Source organism: Mirounga leonina, unplaced genomic scaffold, assembly GCF_011800145.1.
Source record: "Mirounga leonina isolate KUSES-001 unplaced genomic scaffold, KU_Mleo_1.0 Mir_91, whole genome shotgun sequence".
NCBI lineage: Eukaryota > Metazoa > Chordata > Mammalia > Carnivora > Phocidae > Mirounga > Mirounga leonina.
Genome location: NW_023270839.1, coordinates 27,945,020 through 27,960,993, shown reverse-complemented (window position 1 = coordinate 27,960,993; position 15,974 = coordinate 27,945,020). Strand labels below are relative to the sequence as shown.

At 39.7% G+C, this 15,974-nt stretch overlaps 1 protein-coding gene across 4 annotated transcripts in view; it reads left to right on the top strand.

Moving 5' to 3' along the window:
* MYO5A (myosin VA) overlaps positions 1-15,974 on the top strand; it is a 192,804-nt gene that overhangs the window by 168,301 nt on the left and 8,529 nt on the right. For all 4 annotated transcript variants that reach the window (XM_034994273.1, XM_034994272.1, XM_034994271.1 and 1 more), the window contains 3 exons: positions 10,084-10,230; positions 12,519-12,673; positions 14,652-14,741. In XM_034994273.1, coding sequence (XP_034850164.1) covers positions 10,084-10,230; positions 12,519-12,673; positions 14,652-14,741 — 392 coding nt within the window. The remainder of the gene's footprint in view (positions 1-10,083; positions 10,231-12,518; positions 12,674-14,651; positions 14,742-15,974) is intronic.

Genomic DNA, 15,974 nt, shown 5'->3' with positions numbered 1-15,974 from the left:
CTTAAGAAAAGTTATATCTCAATTTAAATGATATATATCTAAGGAATAAAATGAGATAGATGTATGTGACTTGGGCTCGTGCTGAGTCCTCCTCCCCCAAATTAGAGACTAAAGGTAACAAGCTCTTCTAACACTTCTCTTCCTATTTCCGTATCCTCCTTTATTCAGAAAATACAGGGAACTTTCTACAACAAAGCACCTTTTAAAAACTAAAAGTTTTCTTATATCTTTCTCTAAATATAACATACTTACATTCTTCTGGTTTAAAATAGCAAGAGTAATGCCTCCTCCTATGGGCTACCCTTAATTAAGGAGACTTTTTTAGAAGCCAGTGAAACCTTTTTTTAAAACGCCAACATACATCATTTTTAGCAGAAATTATAAAGCCAAAATGGAGAGTGTTTCAAAATTTGATCACTTTGTGCTATATTTTAACCTAGGAGTGGGTGTTGCTTCTCAACTTTCAAAGAGTCAGGAAATTTAGACCTAAAAGAATTCTAGAAATCAGTTAATTATTTCGTGGGAGTAAAAAACAGAGGCCCAGGAACCGTCAGTGACTGACCAGGCCTCAGACAGGGAGTAGCCAAACTGGAACCAGAGCCCACGCCTTCAGGGACCACTGACTTCTCTCCTTTGTGTCCTAGTTTCCAATGAAAATTCTCGACTTACAGGAATTTATTCAACTATCTCTATTAAACCTGAAATCAAGATCTTTCTGGTTCCAAAGTGAGGAAAAATAAATTTTTAAAAAGTTGTCCAATTTCCTTTCCTTTTCTAGGACAAAAAGGTTCAGGAATAGTTTCCCCTCACGTATAAAGAATCCAGAAAATGAAAATAGGGATGGCTTCAGGTTTTTCTAGAAGAAAGCCTGTATTAGACAGAATATTGGACCAAATGACCCCCAAGGTCTTATGAGTCTTTGAAAACTGGGATGTGGTCCTGGCTTCTTTCTTTCAGGCCTTATATTTTCCTCATGCTGACATTTTATTTATTTATTTATTTATGTTAATTTTATTTTATTATGTTATGTTAATCACCATGCATTACATCATTAGTTTTTGATGGAGTGTTCCATGATTCTTTGTTTGCATATAACACCCAGTGCTCCATTCAGTACGTGCCCTCTTTAATATCCATGACCAGGCTAACCCATCCCCCTACCCTCCTCCCCTCTAGAACCCTCAGTTTGTTTCTCAGAGTCCATAGTCTCACGTGGTTCATCTCCCCCTACAATTTCCCCCCTTCATTTTTCCCTTCCTACTATCTTCTTTTTCTTTTTCTTTTTCTTTTTTTACATATAATGTATTATTTGTTTCAGAGGTACAGGTCTGTGATTCAACAGTCTTACACAATTCACAGTGTTCACCATAGCACATACCCTCCCCAGTGTCTATCACCCAGCCACCCCATCCTTCCCAACCCCACCAATCCAGCAACCCTCAGTTTGTTTCCTGAGATTAAGAATTCCTCATATCAGTGAGATCATATGATACATGTCTTTCTCTGATTGACTTATTTCGCTCAGCATAATACCCTCCAGTTCCATCCACACTGTTGCAAATGGCAAGATTTCATTCCTTTTGATGGCTGCATAATATTCCATTATATATACACACCACATCTCCTTTATATATTCATCTGTTGATGGACATCTTGGCTCTTTCCATAGTTTGGCTATTGTGGACATTGCTGCTATAAACATCAGGGTGCTCACACCCCTTCGGATCCCTACGTTTGTATCTTTGGGGTAAATACCCAGTAGTGAAATTGCTGGATCGTAGGGTAGCTCTATTTTCAACTTTTTGAGGAACCTCCATACTGTTTTCCAGAGTGGCTGCACCAGCTTGCATTCCCACCAACAGTGTAGGGGGGTTCCCCTTTCTCTGCATCCCCGCCAATATCTGCCGTTTCCTGACTTAATTTTAGCCATTCTGACTGGTGTGAGGTGGTATCTCATTGAGGTTTTGATTTGGATTTCCCTGATGCCGAGCGAGGTTGAGCACTTTTTCATGTGTCTGTTGGCCATTTGGATGTCCTCTTTGGAAAAATGTCTGTTCATGTCTTCTGCCCATTTCTTGATTGGATCATTTGTTCTTTGGGTGTTGAGCTTGATAAGTTCTTTATAGATTTTGGATACTAGCCCTTTATCTGATATGTCATTTGCAAATATCTTCTCCCATTCTGTCGGTTGTCTTTTGGTTTTGTTGACTGTTTCTTTTGCTGTGCAAAAGCTTTTTATCTTGATGAAGTCCCAATAGTTCATTTTTGCCCTTGCTTCCCTTGCCTTTGGTGATGTTTCTAGGAAGAAGTTGCTACGGCTGAGGTCGAAGAGGTGGCTGCCTGTGTTCTCCTTTAGGATTTTGTTGGGTTCCTGTCTCACATTTAGGTCTTTCAACCATTTGGAGTCTATTTTTGTGTGTGGTGTAAGGAAATGGTCCAGTTTCATTTTTCTGCATGTGGCTCTCCAGTTTTCCCAACACCATTTGTTGAAGAGACTGTCTTTTTTCCATTGGACATTCTTTCCTGCTTTGTCGAAGATTAGTTGACCATAGCGTTGAGGGTCCATTTCTGGGCTCTCTCTTCTGTTCCATTGATCTATGTGTCTGTTTTTGTGCCAGTACCATACTGTCTTGATGATTACAGCTTTGTAATAGAGCTTAAACTCTGGAATTGTGATGCTACCAGCTTTGCTTTTCTTTTTCAACATTCTTCTGGCTATTCAGGGTCTTTTCTGGTTCCATACAAATTTTAGAATTATTTGTTCCATTTCTTTGAAAAAAGTGGATGGTATTTTGATAGGGATTGCATTGAATGTGTAGATTGCTCTAGGTAGCATTGACATCTTCACAATATTTGTTCTTCCAATCCATGAGCATGGAATGTTTTTCCATTTCTTTGTGTCTTCCTCAATTTCTTTCATGAGTATTTTATAGTTTTCTGAGTACAGATCCTTTGCCTCTTTGGTTAGATTTATTCCTAGATATCTTACGGTTTTAGGTGCAATTGTAAATGGGATTGACTCCTTAATTTCTCTTTCTTCTGTCTTGTTGTTGGTGTATAGGAATGCCACTGATTTCTGTGCATTGATTTTATATCCTGCCACTTTACTGAATTCCTGTATGAGTTCTAGCAGTTTTGGGGTGGAGTCTTTTGGGTTTTCCACATAAAGTATCATATCATCTGCAAAGAGTGTGAGTTTGACTGTTTCTTTGCCGATTCTGATGCCTTTTATTTCTTTTTGTTGTCTGATTGCTGTGGTTAGGATTTCTTTTTTTCTTTTTTTTTTTTTCGAAGATTTTTTATTTATTTATCTGAGAGAGAGAATGGGAGACAGAGAGCATGAGAGGGGGAAGATCAGAGGGAGAAGCAGACTCCCCGCCGAGCAGGGAGTCCGACGCGGGACTCGATCCCGGGACTCCAGGATCACGACCTGAGCCGAAGGCAGTCGCTCAACCAACTGAGCCACCCAGGCGCCCCTGGCTAGGATTTCTAATACTATGTTGAATAGCAGTGGTGAGAGTGGACATCCCTGCCGTGTTCCTGACCTTAGGGGGAAAGCTCTCAGTTTTTCCCCATTGAGGATGATATTCGCTGTGAGTTTTTCATAGATGGCTTTTATGATATTGAGGTATGTACCCTCTATGCCTATACTCTGAAGAGTTTTGATCAAGAAAGGATGCTGTACTTTGTCAAATGCTTCTTCTGCATCTATTGAGAGGATCATAAGGTTCTTGTTCTTTCTTTTATTAATATATTGTATCACATTGATTAATTTGCAGTTGTTGAACCAGCCTTGCAGCCCAGGGATATATTCTACTTGGTCATGGTGAAGAATTCTTTTAATGTACTGTTGGATCCTATTGGCTAATATTTTGGTGAGAATTTTTGCATCCATGTTCATCAGGGATATTGGTCTGTAATTCTCCTTTTTGATGGCGTCTTTGTCTGGTTTTGGGATCAAGGTAATGGTGGCCTCATAAAATGAGTTTGGAAGTTTTCCTTCCATTTCTATTTTTTGGAACGGTTTCAGAAGAATAGGTATTAAGTCTTCTTGAAATGTTTGGTAGAATTCCCCTGGGAAGCCATCTGGCCCTGGGTTTTTGTTTTTTGGGAGATTTTTGATGACTGCTTCAGTTTCCTTAGTGGTTGTAGGTCTGTTCAGGTTTTCTATTTCTTCCTGGTTCAGTTTTGGTAGTTGATACATCTCTAGGAATGCATCCATCTCATCCAGATTATCTAATTTGCTGGCATATAGTTGCTCATAATATGTTCTTATAATTGTTTGTATTTCTTTGGTGTTGGTTGTGATCTCTCCTCTTTCATTCATGATTTTATTTATTTGGGTCATTTCTCTTTTCTTTTTGATAAGTCTGGCCAGGGGTTTATCAATCTTGTTAATTCTTTCAAAGAACCAGCTCCTAGTTTCGTTGATCTGTTCTGTTCTTTTGGTTTCTATTTCATTGATTTCTGCTCTGATCTTTATTATTTCTCTTCTCCTGCTGGATTTAGGCTTTATTTGCTGTTCTTTCTCCAACTCCTTTAGGTGTAGGGTTAGGTTGTGTATTTGAGACCTTTCTTGTTTCTTGAGAAAGGTTTGTATTGCTGTATACTTTCCTCTTAGGACTCCCTTTGCTGCATCCCAAAGATTTTGAACAGTTGTGTTTTCATTTTCATTTGTTTCCATGAATTTTTAAAATTCTTCTTTAACTTCGTGGTTGACCCATTCATTCTTTAGTAGGATGCTCTTTAGCCTCCATGTATTTGAGTTCTTTCCAACTTTCCTCTTGTGATTGAGTTCTAGTTTCAAAGCATTGTGGTCTGAAAATATGCAGGGAATGATCCCAGTCTTTTGGTACTGGTTGAGACCTGATTTGTGACCTAGGATGTAATCTATTCTGGAGACTGTTCCATGGGCACTAGAGAAGAATGTGTATTCTGTTGCTTTGGGATGGAATGTTCTGAATATATCTGTGAAGTCCATTTGGTCCAGTGTGTCATTTATTTATTTATTTTTAAAAAGATTTTATTTATTTATTTGACAGAGAAAGACACAGCGAGAGAGGGAACACAAGCAGGGAGAGTGGGAGAGGGAGAAACAGGCCTCGTGCGGAGCAGGGAGCCCTATGTGGGCTCAATCCCAGGACCCTGGGATCATGTCCCGAGCCAAAGGCAGACGCCTAACCAACTGAGCCACCCAGTGCCCCACTATTATTGTGTTGTTGTCGATGTGTTTCTTTGCTTTTGTTATTAATTGGCTTATATAATTGGCTGCTCCCATGTTAGGGGCATAGATATTTACAATTGTTAGATCTTCTTGTTGGATAGACCCTTTAAGTATGATATAGTGTCCTTCCTCATCTCTTATTATAGTCTTTGGTTTAAAATCTCATTTGTCAGGGTGCCTCAGTCGTTAAGCGTCTGTCTTCGGCTCAGGTCATGATCACAGGGTCCTGGGATCGAGCCCCACATCGGGCTCCCTGCTCTGCGGGAAGCCTGCTTCTCCCTTTCCCACTCCCCCTGCTTGTGTTCCCTCTCTCACTGCCTCTCTCTCTGTCAAATAAATAAGTAAAAAATGTTTAAAAAAATAATAAAAATAAAATCTAATTTGTCTGATATAAGGATTGCCACCCCAGCTTTCTTTTGGTGTCCATTAGCATGGTAAATGGTTTTCTACCCCCTCACTTTCAATCTGGGGGTGTCTTTGGGTCTAAAATGAGTCTCTTGCAGACAGCATATCAATGGGTCTATTTTTTTTTATCCAATCTGATACCCTGTGTCTTTTGATTGGGGCATTTAGCCCATTTACATTCAGGGTAGCTATTGAAAGATATGAATTTAGTGCCATTGTATTGCCTGTAAGTTGATTGTTACTGTATATTGTCTGTGTTCCTTTCTGGTCTATGTTACTTTTAGGCTCTCTCTTTGCTTAGAGGACCCCTTTCAATATTTCTTGTAGGGCTGGTTTCATGTTTGCAAATTCCTTTAGTTTTTGTTTGTCCTGGAAGCTTTTTATCTCTCCTTCTATTTTCAATGACAGCCTAGCTGGATATAGTATTCTTGGCTGCATATTTTTCTCATTTAGTGCTCTGAATATATCATGCCAGTCCTTTCTGGCCTGCCAGGTCTCTGTGGATAGGTCTGCTGCCAGTCTAATGTTTCTACCATTGTAGGTTACAGATCTCTTCTCCCGAGCTGCTTTCAGGATTTTCTCTTTGTCTCTGAGACTTGTAAGTTTTACTATTAGATGTTGGGGTGTTGACTTATTTTTATTGAATTTGAGGGGGGTTCTCTGTGCCTCCTGGATTTTGATGCCTGTTTCCTTCCCCAAATTAGGGAAGTTCTCTGCTATAATTTGCTCCGATATACCTTCTGCCCCTCTCTCTCTTTCTTCTTCTTCTGGGATCCCAATTATTCTAATATTGTTTCGTCTTACGGTATCACTTATCTTTCGAATTCTGCCCTCGTGATCCAGTAGTTGCTTATCTCTCTTTTTCTCAGCTTCTTTATCTTCCATCATTTGGTCTTCTATATCACTAATTCTCTCTTCTGCCTCATTTATCCTAGCAGTTAGAGCCTCCATTTTTTATTGCACCTCATTAATAGCCTTTTTGATTTCGACTTGGTTAGATTTTAGTTCTCAAGTTTTTTTCTCTTTAGTTTATTTCTCAAGAAAGGATTTCTCTAATATCTTCCATGCTTTTTTCAAGCCTAACTAGTATCTTTAAAATCGTCATTCTGAACTCTAGTTCCAACATCTTATTAATGTCCCGTATTGATTAGGTCCCTGGCAGTTGGTACTGCCTCTTGTTCTTTTTTTTGAGGTGACTTTTTCCGTTTTGACATTTTATTTTAATTAGTAGATGGCTTGTTACATAAATCAAGGTCGTGTTGAGCTGACATCCATATTTTATCTATGAATTTTTGTAAAGACTCAAATCTCTGAGGGAATTCAAATGCAGAGAGAAAATTTTAATGAAAGTATGGCAAATTTTGTCTCTGACGTTTTTGTACAAAACCAAAAATACCTTGGTTAGAGGTTTCGCAAAACGAAAGTGAAGCTTTCTTTTAAAACGTGAAATCTCCTAGTAAAAATATTGCTATATTTCATAAATTCTGAGGTACTCAAATTTTTACATCTTAACATCTCAAATTAGGTTGCATCTTTCAAAAACTGTCAATGAACCCATTGCAGTTTAATTGGCAGTGTTTTCCTTCTTCGGTGTGATGTAAGATAATGGTAGATCTCATCATCAGTGGATGAAATCAGTAGGCTTGAAACACTCTCTTCCGGTTGGATAGAGTCCAAATATGGACCTTTATTGATGAACACGATATGTTGAATCTGTTTCCTCCCAGTTCCCCTCGGAATTGTTTCTGTGGCTCAGAGCCACTAGTACCACAGATGGCAGTTTTGTACTTCACAACCCGCAGACGCCACCGTGGGCTGATTGCGAGACCCCTGGGCTATTGTGTTTAAACCAACTCCAGAAGTAATCCGTGTAAAACTAGATGGCCTAAATCTCCTGTCTCCTGTATAGAGATGTACATTTTACCATGCCCACGAAGCACTAGATGCCCACAGCCCTGACTTGTCCAGTCACAGTATGGTCCCTCTTTAGATACCATAGTGTTGAAGGATGGTGGTGATTTTCTGTGCTGGTACGCCCGGTGTGTGATGCCGCAGGCCTGAGGTGGACCGGGTGTCACTAGGCTGGCTCTCGGCCACATAAGCAGGAACACTGGCAAGTATTGGTGTTCTCCCTGATAACCTTGTACTGTGGAACCGGCTTCCCAGAACTAAACCAGGAAATCGCCCAGAGTGACAAGAAGTACCACTGATACTTTGGAGAATCAGTAACGTTAAACGTTCTCATGCTTCTGATCTGCCTTGTGTTTGTTTGACAACAGATTCAACTCAGTCTATCCCCAAATAGATTTTTTAACTGCCCCCTCCCTGCTGATGAAAGAATAAAAAATCCTGCTTATTAGCATATATTTCCACAAACACCATCATAACTCTGTGTTCCTTTCGTCCCCTTGCATTTCCCCTTTACTTCTCAATTTTGCAATGAAATGGGAGACCTCCTTCTTTCAATCCTTAGCATAACCCTTCCCTAGCACTTCCCACTAACAATAGTGACAGTTTTTAACATCTGAAAGGGTCATTAACCAGTGGTTGTACTTTAATGGTTACTTCATGGTAAGACTTCTAGCACCTGGGGTGCCTGGGTGGCTCAGTTGGTTAAGCGGGTGCCTTTGGCTCAGGTCATGATCCCAGGGTCCTGGGATCAAGCCCCACATCGGGCTCCCTGCTCGATGGGAAGCCTGCTTCTTCCTCTCCCACTCCCCCTGCTTGTGTTCCCTCTCTCGCTGTGTCTCTCTCTGTCAAATAAATAAATAAAATCTTAAAAAAAACCACAAAACTTCTAGCACTTGACTAAAAACAAACAAGCAAAAAAAAAGAAAAAATATTTAGGAAATCATATTAAATAGAAGTGTTTTATCTGCTTATGATTTCTTTGGGAATGAAAGGTAGCAGAAGAAACCTAGGTCTTTGCCTTATGAGGCCTTTGTGAAAAATGATATAGTTCATTTTGACTAGTGTGAAGAAATCCTATTCTTTTTTTTTTTTTTTGATATTTCAGGGTGTCTTTATTTTTTTTTATATATTTTTTAATGACAGCTTTACTGAGATATAATTCACATTCCATATAGTTCACCCTACATATACTATTTAATTGTTTTTAATATATTAATAAAGTTGTGGAAAATTATCACTACCATCAGTATGAGAACATTTTTATCATGGTGAACAGATTTTGGAGATTCTTTTTTTTTTAATTTAATTTTATTATGTTATGTATATACAATGGAATATTATGCAGCCATCAAAAAAATGAAATCTTGCCATTTGTAACGATGTGGATGGAACTAGAGGGTATTATGCTAAGCGAAATAAGTCAACCAGAGAAAGACATGTATCATATAATCTCACTGATGTGAGGAATTCTTAATCTCAGGAAACAAACTGAGGGTTGCTGGAGTGGTGGGGTTGGGAAGGATGGGGTGGCTGGGTGATAGACACTGGGGGGAGGTATATGCTATATTGAGCGCTATGAATTGTTTAAGACTGATGAATCACAGGCCTCTACCTCTGAAACAAATAATACATTATATGTTAAAAAAATAAAAAAGAAGATAGTAGGAAGGGAAAAAATGAAGGGAGGGAAATCGGAGGGGTAGACAAACCATGAGAGACTATGGACTCTGAGAAACAAACTGAGGGTTCTAGAGGGGAGCGTGGTGGGGGGATGTGTTACCCTGGTGATGGGTATTAAGGAGGGCACGTACTGAATGGAGCACTGGGTGTTATACGCAAACAAAGAATCATGGAAAACTACATCAAAAACTAATGATGTAATGTATGGTGATTAACATAACATTAAAAATTAAAAAAAACTAATGATGTAATGTATGGTGATTAAAGTAAGAAATCCTATTCTACCAGCTATCTTGATGTGGTTTGAAATGATTGCAGTGATACATTTAATTAAAGTAAATGTTCTTTTTCTTTAATGACTGGATTTGTAGAGCTAAATGTGAGGGGGAATCTTTGATACTCTTGCTGCCTCTTTATAGAATACTGTTTTTTTTCCCCTTCTGTTACTTAAAGTCTAAATATCTTTAACCATTATGATGGTACTGATTAGTTAACCAAGAAGTTAAACCACTTACTTTGGGGACATTTAATCTTACTACAAAGTAAACTTTATTACCCCCCCACAAAAAAGTTCTTGAATCAAGTAAGGTTCATTGATGTTGATAATAGCCAAGCATTAGTGGCCGTTGGAGTGACATTACCATATAATTTTGCCATCTATCCACCTAATTTTAGCAGAAAAGAGTATTTAACCGACAGAGCCACCCAAGTGCCCCAGAAAAGAGTATTTAAAGAGGATATAATTAGGTGGCAAATATGGCAAGTTTCTATTGTTATAAAATTCATTTAAAATTACTAGAATGTGGAACCCTTGTATCTTTTCTACCTGGAAAATAATTTTCTTCTTTTTATTTCTTATGAAGTGGGCCAGATGGAGAACATATCCCCAGGACAGATTATTGATGAACCCATCCGTCCAGTCAACATTCCAAGGAAAGAAAAGGATTTCCAAGGAATGCTGGAATACAAGAAGGAGGATGAACAAAAGCTTGTTAAGAACCTGATTCTGGGCAAGTATTTTCTGCATGGGATAGAGGGTCTTTCTGGTACATGTGTCAGTGGTGGGAAAGACTAGTCACTAATTTTTACAATATTCAACACTGGTTAATTGCGTCATCCTCGCACACTGTGCATTATCCTGCTGTACTAGCGTCCTGCCCAGTCTTGCCTTATCAATCAAACTACAGGGAGGCTTGCCTAGGATCCACCAGGCCTTCTTAACTCTGGCTACAGATTAGAACATCTGTAGAAGTACTGATGTGTGGTCCCCACCGTAGACTCATTACATAACAGTCTGTAGAGGGAAGAGCCTGGCCATGTCAAATACATTTTTTTTCAATCTTTCAGAGGATTCTAAAGTGTATCCACAGTTGAACACCACTGCTCTGGGCCAATTAACTTCCCGAGTTTCATTTTTTTCCTTGCTTCCTTTCACAACTAAAGATGTCAAGAACAACACTTTGGTAATAGGGAAAAAACAAAAGAATTAAGGGAAGGATTCCAGCTGTGGAAGGAGAGGACTGGACAAATGAAATGGACATGGAAGAAGCATTTTAGAGAAGTGTAGGGTCAAGATGGGAAATAAGCCCTTTGGTTCTGCAAGAAGACTCTTTAGGGAGAGTGGGAAATGAGTTGGGAATACACACAGCCTGAAAATTATGAACTAAAAAAGAGAAAACCTTGGGGCGCCTGGGTGGCTCAGTTGGTTGGGCGACTGCCTTCGGCTCAGGTCATGATCCTGGAGTCCCTGGATCGAGTCCCGCATCGGGCTCCCTGCTCGGCGGGGAGTCTGCTTCTCCCTCTCCCACTCCCCGTTTGTGTTCCCTCTCTCGCTGTGTCTTTCTCTGTCAAATAAATAAATAAAATCTTAAAAAAAAATAAAATAAAATAAAAAATAAAAAAGGGAAAACCTCTCTGTTCAGCCTTTGCATAGCATTCCTCCTGGCAGGTGTGGGCTGACAGCAATGTGATTGGCAGTTATACTTGATTTAATATTCTTGGGGTTCATGGCATTAAACCAAGTACTATATATAGGTGCAGAGGCACTTAAGTTTCACCATGATCTTCATTTAGCAAAAATGTTAAGAAGCCAGTGGTTTTTAAGAATAGAGTTAGCAAAGATTCATCAATTCAATAAACATTTAGTGAGCTCCTACCAAATGCTAAACATTTTCTAGGTACTGGGTAATGAATAAAGTAATTCATGATCCCTATTCTCATAGATCTTACATTGGGGGGCTTGGGGAGAATAGAGAAAAAATATACATATAATGGGGTCAAAGGATAAAGAGTAAAGGCAAGTGTAGTGGTTTACATAAAGTTGTCAGGGAAGTTCTCTTTCATAGATCTTTGGACAGAGATCAAAGGAAGTAAGGAAGCAAATCATACTGGTATCTGAGGAAAGAACATTTGAGGCAGAAAATAGTAAGTACATAGGCCCTGGGGTGGGAGCCTGCCTGACATGTTCAGCCAACAGCAAGGAGACTCATGCTGAGTTAAATTAGATGAATGTCTTCTTGCAATTAGGATGAGAGGGAGAAATGTTACTAGAGCACAGTGAGCTGGGAAAGGGGAACAGGGGCAGATCACACAGATCATAGTGAAGATTTCTGATTTTATAAATGACAGAAGAGAAGCTACTCTGAAGATTTTCAGAACAAGAGTGGCATTTGTGTATAGAATAACCTGGTCATTGTGTGAAAAAGGTACTATTGGGGAGCAGGGGATGAATCAGGAGACTAGTCTGGAAGCCATCACCACAGTCCAGGAGAAGATGATGGTGGCCTACTGTAGGGTAGCTAGTAGAGTAAGTAAGTTTCTGGATGTGTTTTATAGGTAGAGCCAACAAGATTTATCATTGGATTAGATGTGTAGTGTGAGAAAACAAAGGAGTCAAAGATATTGACAAAGCTTATAGCCTGAGAAGCCAGAATTCTGGAACAGCCTATTTACTGAGATGCGGACAACTCCTGGAAGGAGAGAATCATTGGTTTCGTTCGGGATGGACTCAGTTTGACGTGCTTAAGCAGAGGTGTCAAGAAGACAGTTGATACATGAAACTGGAGTTCAAGTGAGAAGTCAGAGCAAGAGATATAAATTTGGGAGTTCTAAGATTCACAGGTCCCCACCCTTAACAATTTCTCCACTTGATGAGCTATTAAAATACGCTTTTTTAATATGACCTCTTAACCCTGAATGATTGAATTCTTTCACGAGAACTGTGCTTTTATATCTCACAAAGCATTCCTCATGAAGATTTTCAATGTTATTAAGATTATTTTTCCTCATTTCCTTTCAGAACTGAAGCCACGTGGTGTGGCAGTCAATTTGATTCCAGGGTTACCAGCATATATCCTGTTCATGTGTGTTCGACATGCTGACTACCTGAATGATGATCAGAAAGTAAGGTCATTGCTAACATCAACAATTAACAGCATCAAAAAAGTATTAAAGGTCAGTTCATGTTCAACAAAATTCTCGTAGGGAACGTAAATGATGACAGAATCTGCACCAAGGTCTTTTCCTTCCTTAGATCGGGGCTAAGTTGCAGATATGAACACTTTCCAGTCTTCACTGAAAACTCTCACTGTAGGAAACAGTCTTTCTTGTAACGTGTCTGTATGCCTTCTTGTACAGTGGGGCTCAGGTTGAACAGTAATCAAAATTAATTTGATATAATTGCATTAAATTGCAGAGTAAATTAAGTTTCTTCATAAACAGAAATAGTCTGTTTTGAGATCTTACAAGTAAATTAAAAATATTTAGTGTGGTCCATATATATAGGGAATATGATGCTCTAGTTAAAAAGGTATTAGAGAAGTTCAGTACAACATGGCTTGTTCGTAAAGAAGATGTCTGATAAAACATTAAAATTTATCTTCCAACTTTTCTTCCTGTTATTCTCCAACTCACCCCATAATTTTCCTTGTTACCTGAAATGCCTGGTTCCATGTGAGAAGCAACACACACATACTAAGCAGAGAGGAAAGACTCGGAGAAGGCAGCAGAATTATGTAATAGAGCAGAAAGCCCTGCATAACTCAGTAATCACTGACTCACCTTGCATAATCCTCCTCTTGCCTCTAGAAGAACAGTGAACGTTAACTCACGTGTTTCTGTGAGGTACTAAGAGAATGTGCTCCACGTACTTTGCTTTCTGATTATCTAACTGAAGTTGGATGAGAACATTTAGGGTGGAGATGAGTGGATAGTAAACATGCACAGTGGACGCTCTCAAATCTAAGGTGTCTTTCATGCACTATTTTAATTGTGGTAAGATACACGAAACATAAAACTTACCACTTAACCATCAGGGCATAGTTCTGTGGCATTATTGTGGCATCATGTTTACATTGCTGTGCAGCCATTATTGCTGCCCACTTCCAGAACTTTCCATCTTCCCCACCTGAAGCTCTGTCCTCGTGAAACACACCCTCCCTGCAGCCCCTGGTAGTGAGCCTTTGACAAACACGGGTTCTCTGTCCCTACAGGGCAGATATTGTATGGAGTTAGCCTTACAGGGGTTACTAAAGCATGGAGTTTCTGAAGATTCAACATTTAAAAATTGATGAATGTCTTCTGATATAACTCATTTCATTTTTGGTGTATTGATGCTCTAGTACATTTAGCCTGCAAGGTTTACTAACTTTTAAGTCAACGCCACAAAGACAGCAAAACCAAATCATGTTTTCTCCCTCTCATCCTAATTGCATCAAGACATTTATCTAATTTGACTAATTATTATACCAAATTGTTTAAAAATTAAAAAGGAGTGGGTACTGGCATACTGATGCCTTTTTTTTTTTTTTTTGGATGCCATTCAGAATTGATGTGAGTTTGTCTCCAGTCCCAGTTTTGAATTGAAGTGTATTTGCCTCGAGTCCCTGTTTAGATTTAGCAGCCGGTTGTTTGACAGGAGTCCCGGTCCTGATGTAGAGCCATTCAGCTTCCCTCTCTCCTCTTTTGCACAGGACTCCCTCCATCCCATTTCTGATTCTCTGCTCAGGAGTTGTATCTTATCATTGACCAGATTTGTCACCTAATCTGGGTTTTAGTGCTTCTTTGTCTGTGATTCCCTTTTGTGCTTTTAGTCCTTTCTGACCCCCTGAGTAATCCTGAGGGAAGTGAGTTGGGGTAAGCTGTGGTTTGATGAATTTTTTTCTGCCAAAATGGACTGCTAAGCTAACATCACCTGAATGACTGGGCATCCTTTTCTAACGGCAAGAAAATAGATGCCAAGCAAAGTAACAACCAACCAACAAACACAGGGTTGAAATTTTCTAGCAATGATGTAAGACTTTACAATTGCAATGTGGTTTATTTTTGTAATTATAATGTAACTGAAAGAAGTGGGCCTTCTGGTGTCTTTTAGTGACTTTCAAGTTGCTATTTCCCTAAGGAAAAGCGAATTTAGCCTTTTTCTCTCTTTCAGAAAAGAGGTGATGATTTCGAAACCGTGTCCTTCTGGCTCTCTAACACATGCCGATTTTTGCACTGTTTGAAGCAGTACAGTGGCGAGGAGGTGAGGAAACCTTGATCACAAAACCAGCAGGACGTACTTTCTCTGTCCTCTTTAAGGAAAAGATTAAAAGCATGGAACATTTAACAGTTTAATTTAAAGATTTTATTTATTTGAGAGAAAGAGAAAGAGAGCAAGTGAGAGAGGGAGAGAGCACAAGCAGGGGCTAGGGGCAGAGGGAGAGGAAGAAGCAGACTCCCCGCTGAGCAGGGAGCCCGATGCGGGGCTCGATCCCCGGACCCTGGGATCATGACCTGAGCCGAAGGCAGATGGATAACGGACTGAGCCACCCAGGCGCCCCCCATTTGTTAATTTAGAAACCTGAATTCAGAGGTGGGTTGGAAGCTCATGGCTTTGTTTGATGTTCATTGTTTATGAAACAGTGAATTGGAGAGCAACGTAGTTTCTTCCCTCTGAGAGTTTGTATTATGAGAAAGCATGGCAGAAATAAAACGGGCATTAGTTAATGAATTACTACAAGCCATGAAACCTCTTGTCAGTATGTGGAAGTGGGCATTTCAGGGGACTGATACGAGAAATATTGAACTATTTAAAGAAATTCATCAATTCTGGCTTTCCATAATACATAAAAGGTGATCAAACTGAACCATATCTCTTTAGATTGGCCCAAAAACCTATTCTGCTTTTATTTGCAGTGATAAATTCATAAGGTGTTTGATAGACTTCAAAACTATGTAATATGTTAATAATTATTCTTTATTAAGGTCTACTCAGTATGTATCAGACAGCACTTCCTATACACTCTGTTATTTAATTCTTACAGCATCTCTGTGAGGTAGGAATTACAACCCAGTTTTACAGATGAAAAACTGAAGTTTGGTGATGTTCATCAATTTGCCCAGGTCCTCTTAGTCAGAAGGAGCAGAGCTGGGGTTCTGGGGCTGCCCGCCTCTGCAGCCTGTGCCCCTACCCACGGCTGTCCATGCCTTCCATTTTTTGCCTGGAGGGCAGGCAGAGAAGCTGAGCAGTAGCATTTTCTGGGCACCCAGAGGCTAGGGCAGAGGACTGTCCTGGCAAATGTTGGAAAGCATAAAAATGAGTAAGGTGCAGTCCCTGAGAAGGTGGGACAGACAGACTAGAATTCCTCTGAGAGGCCATTAGCTGTCCTATCAGTCCCCACTTCTAGACCGTGTTGTCAGGTAGTTTGTAGGGAGGCAGGTGCTTGGCTTTGGGTAGAATCCATCAAGTAGGCAATGTCTGACAAAAGTATCTGCC